This window comes from Diuraphis noxia, unplaced genomic scaffold (assembly GCF_037042655.1).
Source record: "Diuraphis noxia isolate RWA-SAM2 unplaced genomic scaffold, SU_Dnox_SAM2 contig0006, whole genome shotgun sequence".
In the NCBI taxonomy this organism is placed as follows: Eukaryota; Metazoa; Arthropoda; class Insecta; order Hemiptera; family Aphididae; genus Diuraphis; species Diuraphis noxia.
Genome location: NW_028301716.1, coordinates 1,051,806 through 1,077,840, shown reverse-complemented (window position 1 = coordinate 1,077,840; position 26,035 = coordinate 1,051,806). Strand labels below are relative to the sequence as shown.

The window sequence follows — 26,035 nt, the reverse complement described above, 5'->3', positions numbered from 1 at the left end:
TCATTTTATATTAATCGATTATTTGAAACAGAAAGAATAAGAATGCGGTTATATTATAATATAGGTAATTACCTACTGTATACATTCTAATCTCTCCAATATTCATAATAACAATGTTAAGTCTTCCAGGCCATTTTTTAGTGATATTTTACTAGGTGTCCACTTTAAAAAAAAATTAGCTAACCTTTATTAATTTAAAAAAAAAAAACAACAAATTATAAAATAATTATATAATATAAACATATGATAAATATTAATTAAAATATATTATTTTATATTACCTAGGTTACACGTCAATTATTACAATTTTTAAGGTAATATAAGGTAACTAGCTGAACCCGTGCACTTCGTAGCCCGTTAAAAATCCTACCTCTTGAATGTCTCAAACTGTTAATTAAATTCGTTGCTTGTGATCATGCTAGCAGTATTTTTTTATACATATAGATAGATAATGGTTAAAATATACTAAGTAATAAACTTACACTGATAATCAATAATTTAGTTTATCATTATGTAAATTTATTCGTTTTATCGAGAAAAGTCCGACAATTCAAATATTCAATAGAATGATATTTAAGTCTGTCACTTTTTAACTTAGCCTATCTTATGCCCATAGGTCTAATATATTTCTGTACCAAATTTCGTCGCAATTTGTTCATCCGTTTAGAAATGCATAAAGGACAAACAGACAGAAATCCATTTTGATATATATATAGATGATACTAATAAGTACGTAATTATAGTTTATAATCATTGCATTTTTTTTTTTTAATAAACTATTTTAAATATTGTTATGTATATAATATAAGTACTCTGGACCTTTTTAATATGGACTTTTTAGGCTTAGGACTTTTTCACCCCGACTCATTTTACCACGATTCGATTATGTTACATGGCGATCTAATATTTAACACGCCGCATGGGCCATGAATCATATTCTTGCATACTATTTCATAAAGTATAAGATCTCTGTCTTTGTTCGGTATCTGGGCATAAATAATTTTATCAATTTCATCTGGCTGAATTTTCGTTTGAAACCACAAAAGAATGTGGCAGTGTGGCAAACCTCGTTTTTGCCATTCAACACTGTAAACATAGCAATTTACATCCCCAAAAATACATTTATTTTTTAATACATGGATAAAAAATTTTAGTTTGAGATGAAAAACTCTAGAGATTATTATCGTGTCTATCAAACGACTTTTGGTCTTGAAATAATTCATTTTTTATTTCCGGCCATTCCGGGTTGCATGTGAAAGTAATAAATAAATCTGGACGGCCATATGTACGAACATAAGTCATGGCATCCTGATTTTTTTCATGCATGTAAAGTGGGAAGCCAGTAAAAGAGGAGGGAAGAATTACTTGTTGCCCCATGGTATTAGCATTAATATTTGCATCATTGTTAACATCATCTCGGAGGTGAACATAATCATCCGCAGGTAGTTGTTTTTTATGGTTACGAATAAAGTGTAGTCTTTCAAAAATCATTTTTGCAAACATATCGAACATAGCGAATTGACTGGATAATGTTTTGTAATAATGTTCGAATAGATATTTGATCCGACTCTAACATATAATAAATTTGTTAAAATTTAGCATTATTTCCAATCTCGAGTAATAATAACTACCTATTAAATGATGCACTTGACCCTGAATTTTAAAATTGGGCATGAAGTTCTCTTCAGCTATTTCGTTTGCTCCAAACGATGTAATTTGAACAGAGTATTATACCATCTAAAATTATCAAGGAAATGTTTTGATAGAGGGTGAGAATTATCAATTATACTTTTAATTAAGTCTGGAAGATCCTCAAATTGGTGTAAAACAACTTTATAGGTTTCTTCTTTCCATTTTTTTGCATGGCACTTAGGACATAATATAATCATTGGTCCTATTTGAAGCGCTTTAATATTTAAATAATCAATCTCGGATTGATAATTAAACGCTGATTTCATACTCAAAGCGTTACGTTGCTCCTGTGCAAGTGTTTGAGAATGTACTGTTGTGATATCTTGTTGAATTCTGTTATACATTCGAGTTGCATAGGCAGTTCTTCTTCCAATGCGTGTTCTTGACGCTCTCGCCATGATAAGTAAAAATAAGTATATTTTATCAAACTAAGCACAAACTATTTAACAAAAAGATTTATGACACATTTATAATAATAATAATATAAAAAAAAACAAACATAGTATTAGGTTTCTATGAATCAGTAACCAATAGTAACTACATGTCATACAATAAGTTTACCATATGTTTCCATTTTATATAAGAACAACTCATCCTCTTTGGATAACAACTAAAAATATTTAGTATATTTTTTGGCCCAAAGAGGGTGCTACTACTGTGATTCTGTTTTTGATTTTTTATGAACTTCATAATTTTTTTTTATTGACAAAAGTGGTACTAAAACCTTCAGCAGAGTGTTGGGTTTCAGCAAAAAAAAATTTCAGCCAAATCGATTCAGTAGTTTTCTCGGTTAGCGCGGTCTAAGAAAAACCCTTACAATTTTATATAATAGTATAGATATATTAAGGTAATTATTGGGCATAACATAAATAATGTTTTACATTTTGTTTTTTTTCAATAAATAAATAGATAGGTAGGTATGTCATAATATTTCAGTTGGTACCTACTTCAAAATGTATTTTACTTTTTTACAGTAAGTATATGCAATAAATACATTGTGAAGTATTCACCTTAATATGAATTACTCTATACTTTATACTGATCTTAAAACATAACAAGTTAAGAAAAAAAATTTACCTCATTACTGCTACTTTCATTCAGGTTTTTTTTCGGGTGTGCGAAGTTTCAAGCAAGCCATTTTGAAATTTCACCAGGCCATATAAAAATAGATATACATACGTTTATGTATATTATCCTGCATTCAATTATTTCCATACATTTATTACAATTTGATTTTAATCATATAAATAATTGTGCATTCGTGGCTCGTGCATTATTTTAGGCTTCAGCAAGGAGCAGGCCAATTGTAACATTCTAAAAGTAAGGGGTGCAACCGCACACCCTGCCACCCCCCAAATGATGTCCCTGCTTTCATTTTCATTTGTTGAAATAAAACAGTAAATTCTTTTTTCTTTTTTCCACTGTTAAATTTCAAAATGTATTAGTTTTAAATATTTTAATATTAAAATTACGACGTGTTTACTCTTTACACTACGTAATTCAAATTTTAAACTTTATAATGTGATAATAAATAATGACAATTAAAACAGATTAGATCGATAATAGTTTCACACAACAGATGAAATTACTTCAAATCAGAACGGACGCTCACCGAAAAGTCTGATAACCGCCTAAAGTGACCAGTATTGCCTTGCAATAAAACTATTTTTATTTTCCGATAATTAAGTTTAAAAAAATTAAATCTGAAATAAAGAATTAATAATATTACTAACTAATAATCGTTAGATACAGGATGTCAGGACACCCAGTGGGTGAATTATTTCATTACTGGGTGTCCAACTAGTCTTAACTGGGTGTCCATTTGGACACGGAAAATATACTTAAAAAATGCCCTGAAGTCTTCAGTGCCATGAAATCGTTGAAAACAGTGCACAAACAATATTATGTGTACCTAACAGAAGAAACCTCTACATTTATTATTTAGTTTTTTTTTTTTTCATGTGACATGAAAGTTAATTAGGTTTTATAATCGTTGTAATAATAATTATTGTATTATTACACATGATCGTAATAAACGATTCCTGACATTAACAATAGTAACGAATGTTGAATAATTAATTACAAAAACAAACATGATGTAATTAAAGTACAATAAACGTTCCTAATTACAATCCTGGCCAAAAATGAGGTCATCTCTATGACTTTATTTAATATTAGTAATATATGCCTTTGCAAACAAATTTCAGTCAATATATAATTATTATAATTGGTACTACATATTATGTAAGTGCTTAAGATAGCAAAAAATATTATTTATGAAAGTATAGTTAATGATGAAAATTCTTAAAAAACATAGCATTTTTGGTGATTTTATGAGACAACAAACATTTTAATATAAATTGCCAACTCAAGGTGTTATAAAATATATAAATATAAATTCAAAGTCAACCTGACAACCTATATTACCCAATGATTATTTTATAGTTTTATACCATAATATTTTTTTCTGTATTAAATTTACAATTGTTTATAAAATCATAAATGATGCAATAATAAACAAATCACAGACATTTAGGTAACTAGTGTAATTTGTTATATTATAATAATTAATAATTAAAAATTAAAATCATAAGTCTATCAAATTTTTTTACGAACATATTTAATCATTTTTAGTGTATATAAACGAACCATCTCGCTACATTTTTAGATATTTTTAGACATATTTAGATATTTCTTGATTTTTAATGCATATAAATCCGAACCCTGCAAATAGGCAACACTGAGACGTATGGTCATTGGTCAGTTGTGGCCTGGCCAAGTCAGCGAAACGGCGATCGCTGACTGCACTCCCTCAAAATGTATTGAACAAATATGTTCAAGGCCCAACACATTCCTATATTTGTACCTAAACAGTGGGACATTTTTTTATTTAACCAACCAAGTAATCTGTACCCAGGCAGCCGCTGCATATGGATATATGGATTATTATTCGTAACTTTACCTATCAGCAAAGATCATCGGATATTGTCATATTGATGACTTGCATTTTTCTGCCTGCGTACCTATGATTATAACAATTTAGTACTGTCCAAAAAAAAACCATGTCGTTGTTCAGGTTTTAGTAATATATTATTTATTCAATTATTGCTGTATTGCTGTTTATTATATCATTCGCCTCGTACAAAACACATTTAATTGGCATGTATTATTATTATGCAGTACCTAGTTATTATTTTTTTACCCTTTTTCACATTTTGAATGAATAAATGTATATAATGTTATATTATATACCTATTATATATATTGGCAGACGCCATCTGAAAAAAATAAAAAATATGTTTTCAACTAATAATTATTATTATTATGTACAGTTGTATTACAGTTATTATAGGCCACTATCACTTGTTTTTGTTGTTGTGTTCATATTGTACTTAACCATTATATTACTAGGTATATTATACATTTATATACAATAGTATCTACACAGTGATTCACCAAGCATACACACTACCATTTATTCCTTAAACAGTGCAGTTATTCAAAATTTAATTTTAGATTCTGAGTGGAGCGATGAATGTATTGATTTTTAACCATGATATGTGTTTTTATTTATTTATTTTTTTTTGTGTCTGTCATCACGTTTTGGGGCAGTAAAAGTGCTTCGATTTTTAACTTCAGTACCTCGTTCGATCAGAAAGTGAATCTAGTTAGTAGTTGGTACTTTGGAGAGTCAAAAGTAAAAAATAATACTTTTCTGAATAATCGAGAAAAACAAACTAAAAATTTAGGGAAAACGGGAAATTTTACGCACACTCATTTTTCGACAAAATTGATTTTGGTTTTTGATGTAACTTTAAAACAAATTAACATAGATACATGAAATTTTCACCGAATGTTTATATAAGTATATTCTACCTACTATGCAATTTTCAAAAATTTTCGACTTAAGTTTAACTATGCATAGGCATTTGAAATTTTCGATCATTATTAGTTTTTTTTAAATTAATATCGATAAAATTTATTTGTTAGGCAGAAAAGCTTGAAAATTTAATACAAGGCTCTTAACATATTGTTACAATAGCAGTTGAAAAATAAAAGAAATGCATATTCACAATTTTTTTTATAAGCATTCAAAGTTTGAATTTTGACAAAATACGTAAAAATCACAAAAATCCACAAAATATTTTAAGCTAGAAATTCATAAAAAATTTTATTTTTAAATCTAAGATTTGAAAATTTAATACAAGATTCCTAGATTCCAAGATTCAAGTTTTTCAATCTTTATCACAAATAAAAAGTCCACCGGAAATTCAAATTAAATTTATATGAGCATTTGAAATTTAAATTTTTACAACATTGGATTTTCACTTTTAGCGATTTCTTTATTTTGGTGTAACACTAAAACAAATGATTGCAGATATTTGAAATTATCACTGAATGTTTATATAGGCATTTTCTATATTTGATAAAATTTTCAAATTATTTAAATTTGTTTTGAGCTGTTTACTGACATTTTAATTTTTCAACTTTTTTAGTTTTTTTTTCTATAAATATCGATGAAAATGTGTGTTTGGTAGAAAAGCTTGAAAATTTAATACAAGGCTTCTAACACATTGTAACAATAGCAGTTAAAAAATATTAAAAATACGTAGGCACGATTTTTTTTTATAAGCATTTAAAGTTCAAATTTTGACTAAATACATAAAAATTACGGCACTGTTCAAATTATCTTAGATAGAAATTTATAAAAGTTTTTCTTTTTAATTCTAAGGTTTGAAAATTTAATACAAGGCTCCTAACATATTTTTACAATAGTAGTTGAAAAATAAAAGAAATACATAGTCACAATTTTTTTTTTTTTTTATAAGCATTAAAATTTTGAATTTTGACAACATATTATGTAAAAATCACGAAAATTCGTAAATTATTTTATGCTAGAAATTCATAAAAAAATTTCCTTTTATATCTCAGATTTGAAAATTTTTAATAATTTATAATATATTCTAGACAAATAAACCGTCTTCGCTCAGAATCGTTTTTCGTATACAATGATATAATATCATTGGATTCAAATTTAATTCCATCCATTACAGTAACCCACCCTACTGTACAGCAGAGCGACATCCACGACTTACCCGCCTTTTTAGAATTTTTAAATACACTTAAATAACATATTTTCAAATTCTTAAGATTTTTCATACTACCTATCTACTTAAATACTGTTTATAGTATCTTGTAGCAATACAAACTTCTATATTCATTTTCAAATAAGTAGGTATCCCAATTTTTATTGTAAATGATTATGTAGATGTTTTTTTTTTTTTTAAATATTAATGTAGGTACCTAGGTAGGTACTTGATTCAAAATTCGAATAAGTATAATTTTATCGATTACATAAATGTTTATACTGAGGATTATATTATTCCTTAAATATTATTTAACAAAAATATATAATAGATGTAATATTGGATGAATTATTATTATACTTGAACCTTTTTTACAAATCATTAATGCGTTTAAAATTAGATTTTGAATAGCTGCATTATTGAAACAAAAAAGGGGTGATTATGCTATGTGAATCATTCTGTATATAATATATAGGTCTACTAAAATGACTGCATTCGATTTTTTAATAATAATTAGTAACATAATATGAGTATAATAAACTAATAACGAATGCGTTAAGCAGGTGCCATGATTCACATGATAGATAGGTACTCATATTATATTATAGGGTATAGGCGCCCTTTTTTAGTAAAAACGACATATTTGCAGTTTTCATTTCATACGTATTCTTAAGTGTTTTACGATAGTGATGCTGCAGATGATTATAGCTACCTATATTATATTTGATGCACTATTAACTAATTATTGCTCATTGTGATGTTTATATTGTTTAGAGGACAAGAAAGAAAGCACAGTATCGCCATGCAACTGTGTCGGATCTCATGCACACGTTCACGTGACGTGCCTCGAACAATGGCTATCCGTATCAAAATCGAATAGATGCGACATTTGCAGTTACACTTTCAAGACAGTCGAACGTTCTTTAACCGTATACGAGGTAAACTAGCGTGTTATAAATAGGTATTTAGGTACCTTATCTGTTATCTTATATGCACCAAGACATAAAATATGTAATTTTAATATTAGTTTGGCCCTTTATTTAATTTAAAGAAATCATATTATATATTATTAACGGATATTATTATTATATTATAATAGGTTAGATTGGGTTAGATAATTATGTAGTGATAATTTAAATTCATGCAGCCCTTAATTTATAACTAATAAAATATTACTTTATTTTCTTTGTCTTTCTCTCTATTTTTTTTTTATTGATTTGTTTAGTCTAATACTCTAATAAATGGTTTTACAGTGTATTCCACATAAATAAATGTAATAATATAGGTACCTATAACCTAGGTATATTTTCATAGAACGATTGTTCCTACGAGCATCTACATTCTACACGTTTAATTTTCAATTCTATTATGCTACACAATTGATAATATTATTTATAAAATAATTTAGGAAAATTTCAATTAATATTTATTTCTGTTAACTAAAAAATAAATATAATTCAATAAGACATATCAGTTTTAATGTGGTCGAATCTATATTATGGTGAAGGATGCCGGAAGGTCCAGTATTTATTATTATTACGACTTATAGAACAACCGTAGAACATTTATATTTATTTGTTACTAGAAAGAAGTTAACTTTATCTATATTGTTCAATGTCTTTTGTTATTTTACTCTTATAAACACTTTTTTTTTTTAATTTCAATTAAAAGTCACGATTATTTTTTTTATAGTTATCACTTCCTAGAAATTAAATAATAGTTACAAAAAAAAAATATTGCACTCTTCTACAAAAAAAAATAAATAGATCTTTAAGTTTTAATGAAAAAATCTATGTTACCATTAAATCATTTGACAATTAAATTAATCATAAATCACAATAAATAAACTACGAAGACATATTTTAAATATAGTATGAATAAATATCAATGAATAATGGTATCTATATATCACTGACATGTGATACATGAAACTAGGTACGTCTATATACATCATATTAGATTCTAATTAGAATGATGAATGAGTCCATTGGCGTCGAACTCATATATCATGTGAAGCGATTGCTTCATTTCTAAAAATTCTAAAATAAGTGGGTGGGTATAGGTGAGTTCTATGGAGTGGTTAATGGGTTTAAAAAGTTAAATCCGTTGTTATAAACATAATAATTATATATAGAACACCTGATATTTAACATCAAGCATCAATCATTGATACTTGATAACATATAAATTAGAAGTCCTGAGTGAATGAGTGGGTGGGTAGTTCCACAATTCTATATTTCACTTCACAAAAAAAACTTGAGTTAGCGCCACTGTGAATGATGTGCTAATTTTACAATGTTGTGTTGAATTTGAGTGTGTTTGCTGTCACATTTTAGAACAATAAGAATTATTCAATCTTTAACACTACTTTAAACACGTTTTCTGCCAGTGGCATAATAATTGTTGGGAGGGACGATATGGAAATAAATCTATTTAATTTGTTTGATGTAATTTAAAAATTAACAACTAGGTATCGAAATATTTCATCAAATTAAAACTTTTGACAGTATAGCTTTTGGTGTAAGTAACTGTATATATATGAAATTGTCATCTTATGTTTATAATAACATTTTCTGAAAAACATAAAACGTACAACGATTGTTTTGTAACCATGTAGTACAATGATGATGATTATAATTTTCAAATTTAGCTTCATTTACTGCGGTAACTCACACAACACCTTATATACACCATACACGTCAGAGTATACAAGAGATACCTACTTGTGCACTTTTTTATTCTATTTATAGTGATTAACATATTCAAAATATTTAGACTAATTTTAAGCTATTTACACCAATTACCTATTCAATTTTACATAATATAGGTACTATGGTCCATCGATATAACACTTATTATAAGTTGGGCAATAATAATTTTATTTCATGGTAAACAATATAGGTAATAATTGTATTATTTTTTTTTTTTGTTTCAGCAGAAATTAATTAAACCTACTGTAGGTATCACTAATGTCTAACAACATTATAAAAAAATTTGAAAGACTTATTGTTAGAATTAATGAATTTAAACAATACCTATTTATATAAACGGTGTGGTACCTATAGCTCAGGATCGTTTTTCGTATGATCGATTTATCATTGAATTAAAATTTAACAAATCCATTACAGTCGATTACAGATATTATTAAAGATTATACTTTATTACGGTAAAATGTAACTAAAATGTATTAAAATTTAATCAAACCATGCTTTTTTCGGACGGACATAACATCTAGTTTAAGTCATAGGCTCAATAACTAGGGTCAAAAATCTGAAGCTTGGCAAAAGCTCAAAATATTAAATTGTTTGTAAATAAGGCAGGAAGGTATGTTTTGACAATACAGTTTTAAGTAATCTGGTTATTAATTTAGTAAAAATAAGCTATGCATACTTACTCATAATAAATAGATAGGTAAGTAATAAAATAATGAGGATATCATTATGATAAATTATTTAAGTACAAACTCATAACTCATAACATATTAACAGTATTATTATTTTATATTAGAGTAATATGCCTATCCTTTTTTGAAAATTGATCAACATTCAACAATGAGCTGAGTGTTGATTAAATTAGCAATATATATCTCTTTCTATATATAAAATAGATAAATAACTAAATCTTTCTTGTGCCATACTCGTTTAAAAACTATGGGGTTATGAATAAACTGGGATAGCTAAGCCCCCCACCCCGAATCCCCCCTAATTGCGCCAATGGTTTAAATTGTTTTATATAATATAAGACATTCAGTGTTTCACACTGAAATCATACAGGGTCATTACTCATTGGTTATAATTAGGGCTATAGTATAGTGTAGGATTTTTTTTCATGATATAAGTAGGTACAGGATATAGCTTTTCAAGCACAAAATGAGATTTTGTCATCTCTTAAGTTCAAATGTATACCTACTTAGTTTATGAATACCTAATTTTTATTTTAAATTTTTTTGTACTTTTTTTTAGCTTCGGGTAATTTGTTAGCATTTTAGAGTAATTTTTTTTTATTGGAGTTGAAGCATTGATAGCAAGAATCATTAGCCCGTGGAACTGTGGGGGAGGGAACTTTTGGTTGGATCACGTGGATGTTTGGCAGAATTTTGAATGGGCACCCTTAGGTTTCTGCTATAGTGCTATGCCCGGGTGGGGGGAGGCGGCCTTTTTTTCCAGACAGAGTGAACTGCCCGGAAGGCGATGCCGCCCGTGACCGGGATTCGAACCGGTGACGGTGCGCGTCCCAACCGACGCCTTAATCCGCCCGGCCACTACACACCCTTTAAGCTAATTTTTTTTACTTATTATAAGAACTATAGGTGTTATTTTTTTTTTTTTCATTTACACTCGTTACAGAAATAATACGGCCATTTTGATAAAGATGGTCTATTATATAAATACTCGCTATCGATAATAAAACTCTACGAGTTCAAATTAATAGTTTTTGTTTAGCATTTTTTGTACTTTTTTGAATTTCCGGTAATTTTTGCGTTAGATTTTTAGATTTAAGTTATTTAAATCCTAGTCCTAATTATAGTATTAGCCATTAGAACATTAAGTGTATACCTATAATATACAACTCTTATATATTATTATTGTTTACAATCATTAATCATTATACAAAGAGTTATACTTAACATCGCTCATCGTCAAACTATTGTTTGTGCATAGTGGTTGCAGGAGAGAAGAAACTGCCAAGGGTTTTGTCAACAGTTCACGGTCATGTTCTTTTTCGTGTCAGTATGGTGTTTAGTGCTCATAGCCTGTGGAATGAAAACGATTGAATATTTCCTAGACACAAGAGATAAAAATTCATTTTCCAACGGGTTTCTCATGTCCATCATAACGTTTGCCATGGCTGCCATGTTGTGGTTTTGGCTCATAATCTTTTCATCGTCAGTATACAAAAATAACACATACTTATCTATATACAATAATGCCTACTATATCTACAATATTGGTGCCCGGATTTATTTGCAAATGCATACTTTTATACATATGGTTTATAATAATTCAGAGTAAAACTACAACTACAACTACCTCTACATGTCTCATGATAAGTTGATTCAAATGCTAAAATGTATTCGCATATTTTTGCATGTTTCTGAATAAAAAGTACCTAATTACAAATAGTGAATTATCTATTTTATAATAAGCTTATTTTTTTTTCTTATGCTAACTGCTATAGCGCTGAATTAAATCCAATTAAATGGGCCTTTTTCATTATTATTTATTATTACTTAACATCATATATTTGAATTTATTAGCACATATTATATGGAGCAGTTTATTTGATGTAAGATACTCGAACTATTATAGAAAACACCAACATTTTTGGAAAAAAATTATATTTTTTACAATTTTTCATCGTTATCATCGTTAATTAAGTTTTTAGTTTTTTGAATACAAAAGCCATTTTTTATTTTCATAGCAGAATATTATTCAAAATATTTCGATCTATAATAATTTTGGACAAGTAGTTTATTAGTTATTATATTTTATTCATAGACCTTATAAGGTCTATGATTTTATTAGTATTTAAAGATTAGGATAGTCCGATAGAGCGAGTTCGTTTCGACCAAAACAAAAATTTATGTACGTAATAAATTTAAAATAATGAAATACATTTTTTGATAATAATTATTAAGTATAATATTAATATAAAATAAATAATTTTTTTCTATAATTCATTTTAAAGCATTTTATGCGAATCATAATTGTTAAAAGTTTCTTACAAGTATATAACATAAAGTATATAATAATAATTATTATTACTAATATTTATCATTATTTCACAACAATTATATGCCTATATTTGTTTAATTCTTTTTATATATTATAATTATACGCATTATTGACAAAAATTATATATTATTAATTCATTTTTTTTATATAATATTTTACATATTATGATATATTAACACAAAAAATAATATTAACATAAAGATACCTATTCTTACATTTTAAATAATTTTCTAAATTTTATTTTGAATTTATTATATAAATCTTTGTTTTGGTCGAAAAGTGAATCGGCTGAAAAGGGAAGGGTACGTTTTTGGTCGAAAACGGCCATACCCATCCGATAGTGGACCAAATTTTGACGAGGTGCTCCCGCACCACTCTGCTCTGTTTAGCTAAACTTTAATTAATACTTATAAGTTATGACTCATAATCTACTCGACCAAAATACATTTTTATATAATGAAAAACTTTAAAAAATTCTGCTTTGTAAATTTTTTTAAGTCGAAACGATAAATATAAAAATAGTAAAACATTTTTTGTAGAGAAAATTTTTATTTTTAAACGACTTACATATTTATACTTATATATTTAAAATAAATATGATTGTCAATACGTGAATAATTTTTAAAATATTGAGTGTTCATTGTGTTCAATGAATCACCCACAGTCGTTGTCAGTTTAACTATTGGCACAACATCGGCTGAATTAATATGTAGGTACCTAATTTACAATTATCATAATTATTTATGTAAAATTGTTATAAGGTACATGTAAATTGTAATATCGTGATATTATACGTTATTAATTTAAAGTTGTAAAACTCCACCATGGTTTTGTCAAGTGATCGAGTGTTTCTAACCTATTTGGCTACATGGCAGTGATTAACAATAATAAAAATATGCTTATAACTTAATTGATAGATTAGAGATTTTGCATATTTATGCATCTATAGTGTATAATTTACGTGTTATTTGCATATAAATCCAGACCATATGAACGTAAAAAAAATTGTATCATATCTTACACCATAATTCACCTCGAAACACGTTTTTATTTATAGGATATGGAAGCGTATGAACATGGTGATACGCTTGGACAAGGACTATTTAAACGGATCCGATGATATCAACAATGCGTTTGCTGTCTGATAAACCTGGCTAATTTATATTTTATAAAATTAAGATTAATTGCTAGTTACTTAATTGTTTATTTTTGTCTAATAATAATTATAATTAATTCCAAAATATATAAACATAATACGTACCTACTATTATATACCAAGGTAAATAACCATTATAGGTTTAGGTAACTAACCTAACCTATTTGAGTTTTCTACGGATAAATTATGTAAAACAAAATGTACGAATTGAAATATAAAAATAATTATATCAATATTTAGGTACCTATAGTTTGCATTTAATATTTTTAAATATTTTAAAAAATAAATTAATTATTAAAAAATAAAATCATGTATGTAAGTTTATCATGGTGCATTTTTAAATCCAAATTACTTACCTATATTATTTAAAACAAAATGATAATGCTAGGTAATGAAAACAAATTCATTATTATTAAATAGCCAAAGTGCATAATGCATTTGTAACATAAATAGTAAAATGCATAGGTACCAGATCACTTTTAGGTGAGTTAAAACCAGAAAGTGATGTTTAATATTAATATTAATTTTAAACTAAGAGAAATAATTATACACTGCCGCATAGTGATTTTTGGCATCAAACATATTACCTATTTTTTATTCTTCCTATACCTAAGTAAATTGTACACAATTTGTATATTATATAGGTTATAGGTATTCATGTTTGCAGAAAGTCCCAATCACAACTCAACAAAGTATAATTAAATTTAGTTAACAAAATCAGACCAGATTCAGATAGGTTAGAAACTTAGAAAGAATAACTAAGTCAAAATTTTGTATGTCAGGTAATTGTAAGATTCATAATAATCATTTAATACATTATTACAATTTTCAAAAAATTTCCAAAATATATAATTTAGAAATTCGAAATAACTAATATGTAAGTACCTATAATATAATCCTAAAAATTACAGACATGCCCAGACACCACCGAACTTTTCACCCAAAGCCTTGTTATTATATCTTGACCCTAATGGATTGGTTAGTTTTGGATATTGTTTTCGTTTGTGGTATACTATTAGTGAATAATGTTACTACCAAAAATATTTTGTAAATTAGCAAGTATTCAACCTCATTTGAGACTTTACTTAAAATAAGTTCTACAAGTATAAAAACCAAGTATCAAAAGGGCAAATTTAATTTAATTTTAATTAAAGTTGTCAATGACCCTAAACAACTGGCTTTATAGCAAAAAGGGACCAAATGTGATGGTGTTGTTCATCGTCAATTAAAGTAATTTCTCAAAAAATTTTATGTAACCAATTATTTGTATAGTTTGTTGAGTCAAATGCTAAACTAAAGGCTAAAAGTAATTGTACACTAGGTAAAGGCGGGTTTTTACTACACACGTTCACGCAAATCCTTTGCTGTGATTGGTTGGTTGGGTTCAGTAGTTCAGTTACCACATGAACCACTTTACCATGTTGTTAGACATAGCTGAACATTTTACGTGTACACGGCACACGCGTACTGTGGAAATCCACCAATAGACTGCGTGCGTGAGATCGAAAACCACGTGGACTAGTGGTTAAATCTTGTACTAGTGCAGGGGAAAAAATTCAAGTTTTTTATTACGTTAGATGGGAAAATGTGTGAAAATGTGTGAATAACTGTAAAATATTTTTTAACTCCCGATGAATATGCATTTATTAAAAAGTAGTCACATTTGAAAATTATTAAATTAATGAATTAATACATATTGAAAATGTTTTTAATCATCTGCTTAATCAACAAATTTAATTATAGCTTCTGAATTCCAAACAAATTGTTTTCTTTAAAATTAGATTATATTCAAACTAAAGAAAGTTCAAACTTCAAACTTCAAATTTTCTTAATTATTTCAAGAATAAAAATAAATTATGAGTAATTTAATAATTAAGTATGGCTTTCAATGCATAAATTCACATTTTGAATTCTCTAATAACAAAGGTTTAAAGTTGTATGAAAGCAATCATGTCTTGGATGTACAGGAGTTTAGACCTATTGAAGGATTTTGTTTAATAACTGGTTTTGTTGTCAGGCAGACAAGCATTTCTTTAGAACCACATAAAGTACAGCTCGAGGTAAAATGTATATCCATGATTTATATTCATGTATGACATACATATATTATGTACCTATGTATTATTTTCTACAATAACTGTTTTCTCAAATAATAGCACTTAATAGGTACTATAACAAATTCTCTTGTTTTCTAATAGTTAGATAGTACTAGAACTAGTAGAACTATTAGAAATACTGTGTGCCAATGTCCAGCTGGGGCTGGATCCAAATGTAAACACATAGCTGCTCTTATTATATATGTTAATTCTGAAGAAGGAACTTCAAAAACTGATGAGCCACAGCAATGGGGAAGACCCGCAAAGTATGATGAACTTTTATATAAAAAAGGCAAAAAAATATCAGATCTTTTCCCTCAAAAACAATTAAATAATGACGTTCCTATTCTGAGCCATAATGATTTCATTCAAAATCACAATATACTTTCATTGCCATGTAGTTTAAGTTATAATTTGTGTTCAGGGAAACGCTCTGAAATTGATAGACAATGCTCTAATATCTTAAATAATATTATAGATCATGTCGAGCAAAGCTTAAAATATGAAAGTAACAGTGATTTTTTATCCAATATTATCATCAAGCAAGTTCAATCAGATTTTGAAAAATTCTATTCTGCATTTCCACTAACATTAACTGAGCATACTTACTTCTTTGAGAATATTTATGTTAATGAAACAATGATAAAATCGATTTTTAACCAAACATTAGGTCAGTCCCTTGATTTATCTTGGAATCAAAACCGAAAGATGCGCATATCAGCAAGTTTAAAAGCACACAAAATAAAAACACTAAGGAATAAGTCTGAAGAATGTCAAAATAAATTAGCAATATCTTTATTAAATGAAACTGCAATTGTAGGAAAAGGAGCCAGTAATATACAATATGGATTAAAAACTGAATACAAGGCATTTAATGCGTTGTGAAATGTACAACATTGATGTAATTAAAAGTGGGTTGGTTGTCCATATTTGTAGACCCTGGATTAGTGCCAGCCCTGATGGTTTAATATTAATAAATGGAAAAATTTCTTCAGTTTTAGAAATTAAATGTCCCAGCTCATGCAAACAAAAATCTATTATTGACCAAACAACAGGAAAATCAAACTAGAGACTTAAGTTATATAGAAGTTAAAAATGGCGAAGTTGGATTAAAATATAATCATATATTATACACAAATACAAATATTACTGTATTGTACAGGTTTAAATGATTGTAACTTATTTATCTTTAATGAAATTCAGCCTTTGTTATTAATAATTAAAAAAGACTTAACCTTTTTAGAAAATATTATTCCAAAACTGAATAAATTTTACTTTTCTTTTTACTTACCAAATTTATGTAAACAATCAAATAAATTATAATATTTAGTAATAAGTAATTTATTAAGTAATAATAACAATCAACAAAATATATAATACATGTTATGTTTAAAATATTTTATCAAAACTAATTATACTGCTTTATAATTAGTGAACTTAAATTTACCAATACACAACAAATGAGTAATAAGTTATCGATATATTATAAAAGATCAGTTGTTATTTTATTCAAAACATTAAAATATTTTAATCTTGCAAAAAGTCGTTCTATGTGTATTCTGACACTAGCAATATTATATGTTTTTATTACTTCTTCTTCAGAAAATCTACCATTATGAAGTATTGGGGGCATAACTAATATACTATTATGACCTTCAACACCTGGTTTTATTCCAGGAAAACCTTTATCGACAAGAACTTGGTCTCCAGGTTCAAGTTTATTTAAAAATCCGGAATCATTAGTGATAAAACTATCACTAGACCTACCTCCATACGCTTTAAATAGAAAACTAACCATCCCATTTGGTGTAATTGCAACTAATACTTTGATTGTATACCTAACTACCTTTGTATTGGGAGTACAAGCAAACTCTTTGTTGAACTGTTTGAGGTTGCTCAACTCTTACTTTTGTGCAATCAATGATACACCTACAATGAGGGTAATGTTTTTTAAAAACTTCTGGTAACGTATCTACAATAATTGTTTTACTTGGCCAGAAAATTTAATTATTTGTTTTATGACTTAAAATCAGTAAACATTCTGAAAATACTCTACTGATGGTAGATACTGATAATGTATCACAGAATAACCAGAAGGCTCACTTAATGAGAACTCGAAAATTAGTGAAAAATGTTTGGGATATCAGTGTAGCCAGGATTCGAAAATAATTGAAAATTCTCTTTTGCTGCTGAAACTGAATCTACACGATTTTGATGTTATCACTATACATAAGCACGTGTAAATATTGACATTACGATTTTGAACGTACATAAACAATCAGCATTCAGCATAATTTTTAATTTTTGTCATTTTGTTTTGAACTCAAAGCCTTTAGGCCAGGCAAAGAAGAAAAAATGGCGGAAAAAAATCCCAACCAAGATTTTTTTTTTTTAAGTTTTAATAATATATGCCCTATAACATACTAAAAGTCCCCATTGATCGGACTGGAGCTTTTTTTTTTATAAGCTCATGAAAGTTTAAAAATATGAGCTTTTTTGAATATCTCAAAAAATATTACAAATATCAAAAAAAGTTTCAAATAAAAGTTATTTATTAGACAATTTACAAAAAAAAAGTTTACTTATATTTTTTCATTTCAACAAATATTTGGCAAGATATATTTGTATAAAAATTGACAGTAAAAAAAGTATTAATACATTTCTCTCTCTTTCCGTGTTAAATAGGTTTTACACTGTATTGAATATATTTGTGTGTTCTACAAACTATAAACATGAACGATTGAATTATAATAACATAGTAGAAATTGATGTTTTTAAAACTTATTATAGCATACAAATAATTTGTATAATAAAAAAAAAATTATTATAATTTAAAGTTAATTACACTACATTCAGTGCAGGCAGATTATACTTTTATGTTTCGCAATCTCCTTCATCTTCTGCGATTCCATCTAATAATTCTGAAAGTGTACAATCTTCTGTACAATCAACCTCTATTTCTATAGAATTAGAACACCATTGGCCTTTGCAATGTCCACATATAATTGAGCACTTAAGACCTGCTTTTCGACAACCACAGTTTTACCACAACCTTTTTTACAACTACATGATATACATTTAAGTAACTGATCGGGTGCTGGAGCTTTTAGTGTAGTAACTGGTAACAAAATATTATTTTGAAATGTCCATCCCCAATCCTCCGGGTTTTTTATATAACCTAGCCACAGCTGCACTTGCAAGTAAACTCTATAAGAATGTTGTCTGACAGCTTCTTCTGTTGGAGGAAGTGACGCAAGATTAATTTTGTTTTTTGTAGCACATTTTTTAAACAGTTTATAACGTTGTTGGTTCAAAGACATCTCATTTTCTGATGCACCATATAAATATAAAAACATTTAACACCATTTGTTGCTATTTCTTCATGAGATGAATTAGGATTATTAAAAATTGAAATGATTGAGTTTATATCCTTCTGTTTATCTAGTATTTGTACGCATTTTTTTTTTCCTTTTTGGAATAAAGCTGACGTTGTATCACAGCCACTTAGCGCATGATAAAACAATATTTTATTTATCATTGGTTTATCGTGGTTTTGTATGAATTCAGTACTATACATTTTTTTTTCTATTTTTCCTGAGCTAGGTTTTAGAAAATAAATATTATTTTCTCTAGGAGTTAAAGCAATTAGAAGTACTAACAAGTCAATGTCCTCACCAACCAAGATTGTTTTAGGATGATAACTTGATACATTAATTGCAGTGCTAACAATTAATTTATCGGCATCATCATTCGCTATTTTAACAATAAACCCATGATTAATTAATTTTATTTTAAGCATTTCAATAAATCGCATTTTATTATTATCGTTTGATAAAAAGTTCTCTTTTGAAACAGGAACTATCATATGGCTTTCAAAAAACACATCACTACACTTTTTTTTCAACCTTCGGCGTTGACGCTCTGAACTTTTTATACTTTTTGCGTTGTTTTCATAACCATCAAACACAACAATTGCATCAGTACCAAAATGTTTTTCTACATAAGTAATATAAGACTCACAAATTAATTCAAATGTTTGGTTCATTTGCCAAACAACTCTATGTAGGAGAAATCCTCCATCAATAACATATTTTCCGTTAGTTATATTAATATTTTCTAAAGGTATTGGTTGTAAGATATCATACAATGCTGATTTTTTGGTTTTTCGTAGACCTTGTTCATCAAATAATGCTAACGGGAAGGGTGCAAGCTCAAATTGAAGGTATGATACAAGTTCATCATCATTTTTTTTTAAGATTGCAATTCGTTGAAACAGTAGTAACGGGTTAATTTTAATTATTTCCTCATTAATCTTAACACCAGAAGTTATTGAAGCTAGAGTTGTAACTTTACTTGACCTCTTCAGTTTTATATCATGGAAGTTATTACCCACCATTGAGTTTACTAGATCAAGACCAACTTCATATGCTTTGTGACAATTAACATTATCGTCACCAGAAATTCCACTAGCGATTGACATAACACAGTTGGTATTTTGAAAAGGATAATTAAACGAAAACCATTGAGAAATTTTTTCAACATCACTGTCATCTCTGGATATTCTAGAATCCCGTAGCTCAACATGCTGTTCGCTTACATTGGAAGTAAGATTTGACGCGGTCCCGCGTAATAGCCGTTTGAATTCAAACGGCCTGTGCGCGGAAATCCGCGCCGTCTATTCTCTCTGTCAACCGCCAATCGACGGCGGTCGACACCGACACGCGATAAGCGCGCCTGGAGATGTCGACCGCCGGTACCGCGAACCGTGTTGTAGCAAGTCAGTTCTACGACCGCGCTAAGAGTGACACGCACACCACGCACCAACCGTCCTCGCCGTGTCGCACGTTTCTCACCAAAACCACACATTGTGTTTTTTTTTTTTTCGTTATTTCGAATCTAATCTCTGCTTGTCGTAATCGTTTCTGTTTTGTAAAAAAGGAATAATACAACGCAGCCAATTCACGACCTATACAACGTGTGTTTAATTTTTTTTTGTTAACACCATCACGCTCACCTTTGTGGGATCCGTCCAGGACCGCCACAATTTGGCTCCCCGTACAGGAATCACCGGTAAGTAAACACTGTTTATCTTAACTTACCCCATACTACCCCCATTACATTTCCCTGTTGTGCAACTCGCGGAAAAATCCCCGATCCCATACGACGCAAACGTGGTTTGCAGGCGGTAACGGAAAAACCCGGCGTTACGTAACATAACCACAAAGCACGTAACGACCGACCGACCACGCCGCCCGACTTACGGACGCACCGATCTCAGCGCGCGCGACACCGCAAACACACGGAGTAGGATAGGTAGGAACGCTAGAGCGCGACAAAGTCACACAACCACCGCCAAGCACCACCACCCGCAACGTCATCCGCGATCACCCGGGACGGAGATACAAATAACTGCCGCCGCATTCGTAGTCGCGATAGTCGACCGGACAGCGCACACACGCGCAACCGCGACATACGCTGCGAAAACCGGTTAGTGTAATCACCCCGGCGCGCACAACGACAACAGACCCACTGACCTACATTCGGACGGAAATAGCACCGATAAGCGGTCAACAGCACAACAACAACAACAATCGCTGTATAGTGTGTTTACTATTTTCCCCATCAACAACACCGGAAACACAGCCGGACGAGATGTCGGGAAAATACATAAACGAATTGACCGTTGCGGAGCTCCGCTACGAATGTAAACAGCGCGGGCTACCGGAAGGGGGCGCGAAAGACGCCCTCGAAATCCGGCTGACCCAGCATTTCGCGGACATGGATCTGCAGGCCAACTCCATCCGGTTTCAGCCGATGGAGACCATGAGGGCGGCCGCAAGTGACTCGGACACGAGTCAGACGCACCACGCCGGACTAACCGAGAACACAGCGGACGACCACACGGACAACCACCAGCCGCAGAACATCACCAACCCGCCACCCACTCAAAACAATCAACAAGCCACGGACCTGATAAGGCGGGCCCGCGGCATACTGCAGGAGGCGCAGCAACCGACAACGACACCGACGCGTGCAGACAGTTTGGAGTCGCGACTGGCCATGCTCGAGAGCTGCATGATGCGTTTTGGTGACGACCAGCGTCGCATAGCAGAGACGATGCGACGCCTGGAGATGGGCATGTCTCAACAAACACCGGAACGACAACCGGAGGTACCATCACCGTCCCGCCTCCACAGCACGATGTTATCCGGACAACACCGGAGCACGCCGGAAACATCGGCGACCGATAACACTCGCGCGGGCACACACACACACACAAACACGTCGACCACCACGGACCACGGATCAAGTTACACCGCGACACGCGAATCACGTGCCACGGATTATCAACGACCCGAACACGCACCCGACCGGTCAGTACGATTTGAAAATATGGCGTGTCATCACAATGCTCCAACACCAACCCACACATATGAACCGCAGCAGTCTATACTGATACCGTACGACGACGTACGTACAGCGAGATTTTCACTGCCAGAGTTCCACGGAACCACACCCGAGGACCCGGTGCGGTTCATACATAAGGCGGAATCGATACTATACCAGTCACGTATAGATAGGTCGGGCTGGACAAACATTATTGAACCGCAGTTAAAGGGCGCAGCCAGTACATGGTGGGACACCATCAGGTTACTGGACCTCACCTGGGATGAGTTCCGCGCCGAATTTTTAGAAAAGTTCGACAACGCGGACATACAATCTCGACTGCGGGCCGAGATAGTATCGGTTAGACAAACGCCGACGCAGTCACTGACGGAATTCGTGATTAAAAAAAATCAACTCGCGCGCCGCATCAACACCGGGCTACCTGAACCACAGCTAGTCAGTACGATAACCGGATTAACGCGAGACGAATACCGCACGCACATACGGCTGCAACGACCAGCGACATTCGCCGACCTTCGCCGGATCGCTGGCATCCTGGATTACACACCGGAACAGACACCACCACCACCGCTATCTCGACCGCAACCGAAGCCGGAATATAAAAAAATCGGACAAGCCCGTGCAACACGGCCGACAAACCAGCAGCGAGCACGGGACGGTACAGCTGGAAAGCCACTACCGCCCAACCCGTGCAAATACTGCGGAGGGCCTCACTGGAACAGTGACTGCCCCGGGTACACACCGGCGTCGGGAAACGGCAACTGAGTCGGCGGACATTTGTCCGCGCCGCCGTCTCACACACACACACACACGCAACAACGCCACCACCAGCAACACTCGGCATTACGGACGGGGATATAACTGTCAAACGCGCATCAACAAGCTCGGCGTCATCAGATATATCACCCGCCCACACACACATAATTTCATTAAGTAGTAGGTCGTCATCACCACACACAAACACACAGACCACTACTATGAAATTCACGCGTGCACCGTTGGAACACACAAGTAGCACAGAGGCAACCGAACCGGACGCTCTGATAATGGCGGTGCAAACCGCTCACCAGAGCACCGGAAACGCGGTTCAGAACCAGTTGCCCCGCTACAGTACACAACCAACGACGAGGAACGAAAAGCGAACATGCCCCGACAAAATTCCGACCCCCGCGGTCGAGCTCGAATTTAGGTCAGGCTTCGTAACAGCGTTACTCGATTCACAAGCACAAAAGTCATATGTAAGCCCGAACATTGCACACACATTTGGCACACCACACCAAGGACAATCCACACACGTACGAATGGCGGACGGACACACCACAATGACAAGTGGTACCGCCACATTCGTAGCCAGGATCGGAGACCTAACGGTCACTTTCACTGCAGCCATTCTGGACAACCTATACTGCGACATGCTCCTAGGACACGACTTCCTCGTACACAACGAAGTCACCTGGGACTACACAACGAGCACGATCCACCTTGGTACACATAGGAGAACAACGGCATGCTGGAAGGGTCGGAAAAGCCACCACCACCCTACACCAGACATCGATAATTTGGTAATACATGGTGACATACACACGCGCGCGAAAATAACCGAAGTAATTCGCAACTACCCGGACGTTTTCAGCGGAAACGTAGGTCGCACCAGATTAATCGAACACGACATACTCCTGAAGAACCAAACACCGATAGCACTCAAACCATATCCCTACCCGCAGGCAAAACAGGCCACAATCGACACCATGGTACAGGATATGGAACAACAGGGACTTGTGGAGCAAAGCACATCACCATGGGCCGCACCCGTCGTCTTAGCAAAAAAGAAAGACGGATCGCCCCGACTGTGCATCGACTACAGACGACTCAATGACGTCACTGAGTCCGACGCTTATCCAATGCCGGACCTCAATACGTTGATACGTCAAATGCGAGGCGCAAAAATATTTAGCATTTTGGACCTTAAGTCGGGATACTGGCAAGTACCACTTAACCAAAACGCTCGAAAATACACGGCATTCCGGACGCGTCGGGGTCTGTATCAATTCCGAGTCCTTCCCTTTGGCCTTAAGAACAGCCCCATGACCTTTGTACGTTTAATGAACGAAGTACTGAGAGGGTACCTGGATGAGTTCGTCCGCGTATATCTTGATGATATAGTGGTGTTTTCAAACACTACGGACGAACACTAGTGCCACTTGGACAAAGTTCTGGAACGTCTACAGAGACACGGGTTAACATGCAACACCGAAAAATGCAGTTTCGGATCAACCGAAATATCATTTCTCGGACACCTAGTCACCTCCGACGGCATAGACAAACAACCGGAGAAACTAGAAGGCATCATGCGGTTCCCAACACCAACCAAAGTTAGGGACCTACTGAAGTTCCTGGGCGTCTGCAACTGGTACAGCCAATTTGTTGACAACTACGCGGACACCGTAGCGCCACTAACAGACCGGCTCAAACAGGGTACCAAATGGTCATGGAGCGAGACCGAACAGGCGGCATTCGATACAATAAAACGCGCCTTGTGCGACTCGCCAAAACTGTCGACACCGGATTACGGAAAACCGTTCTGCCTACAAACGGATGCTAGCGAAATAGGAGCAGGTGCCGTCCTTTTCCAACGGGGTGACAGACCGGACGAAAGACGGATAATCGCCTACGCAAGCAGGAAGTTTAGTGACACACAGAAACGGTACGCCGCGGTTGAACGCGAGTGTCTCGCGATAATTTGGGCAATCGACAAATTCAGACCATATTTGGAAGCTCGCCGTTTTGATCTTTACACGGACAACGCAGCACTAACATGGCTCCACCGAGCAAAGAACACAAACTCCAAGTTAACCAGGTGGGCACTACAACTGGCTAACCTGGACTACCACACCACGCATGTACCCGGCGTACAGAACGAGGCGCCGGATATGCTATCACGGAACCCGGCACCCGGGCCACGGGTAGACGAGGAACACCTCGAGGAGCGACTAGTAGGGGTACCCACACCACCACACAACACCACTACTAGCGCACCGGCCGACAATCTGTTCGCCACTACGGACCCGGACAAACCAAACAACGACCACACCATCACACACACTATGCTCGCAACTTGGCAGGCCAACGACCCCAAAATACGAGACATAGTGGACAACGGGACACCGGACGAGCCGGCGCACAGCACCAGAAACGCCACGAGAAAGAATAGCCAATACATTTTTACCGACGGCCTTCTGCGGAAAAAGCTGGGCGAACACACACCCGTAGTCGTACCAAACGACAAAGCACAAAAGGTGATTTGGATATACCACAACCACGTCCTCGCAAACCACCCAGGTTGGAAAGAAACATACAGGGCGGTAAGACAGCGTTTTTTTTGGAACGGCCAGAAAAACGACGTCCGACTGTATGTCAAGTCGTGCCACATTTGCGCGTGTACAAAACCACTGAACGCGCGCGCAGATGACCCGAACGCCGCCAGAACACCGCGACACCCCTGGGAGGTAATCAGCATAGATCTCATGGGCCCCTACCCGCGTACGAGTAGGGGAAAACAATATTTACTGGTTGCCACGGATTTGTTTAGTAGATGGACCGAAGCATACCCGCTCGGGACAGCCACTACGAAGACAATAACCGAAACGCTTGAAAGAGAATTCTTTTCACGTTTCGGATATCCCCGTGTGTGTTTAAGCGACAACGGCCCACAGTTCGTATCGAATGACATGTGCAAAGCAATCGAACGATGGGGGGCCGAGGGCTGGACAACTCCGGTATATCATCCGAGGGCCAACCCAGTCGAGCGCCGCAACCAGGAAATAAAAAAAGGTCTACGCGCGCTACTCATCGACGGGAACC

General features: G+C 33.2%; 1 protein-coding gene across 1 annotated transcript in view; it reads left to right on the top strand.

Annotated features, from left to right (window-relative positions):
• Positions 1-13,907, top strand: part of LOC149054464 (E3 ubiquitin-protein ligase MARCHF2-like) — a 32,851-nt gene extending 18,944 nt beyond the window's left edge. Inside the window, exons 3-5 of the mRNA XM_089230072.1 lie at positions 7,554-7,717; positions 11,441-11,664; positions 13,572-13,907. Coding sequence (XP_089086198.1) covers positions 7,554-7,717; positions 11,441-11,664; positions 13,572-13,659 — 476 coding nt within the window. The 3' untranslated portion in view covers positions 13,660-13,907. The remainder of the gene's footprint in view (positions 1-7,553; positions 7,718-11,440; positions 11,665-13,571) is intronic.
• The last annotated feature ends 12,128 nt before the right edge of the window (positions 13,908-26,035 follow it).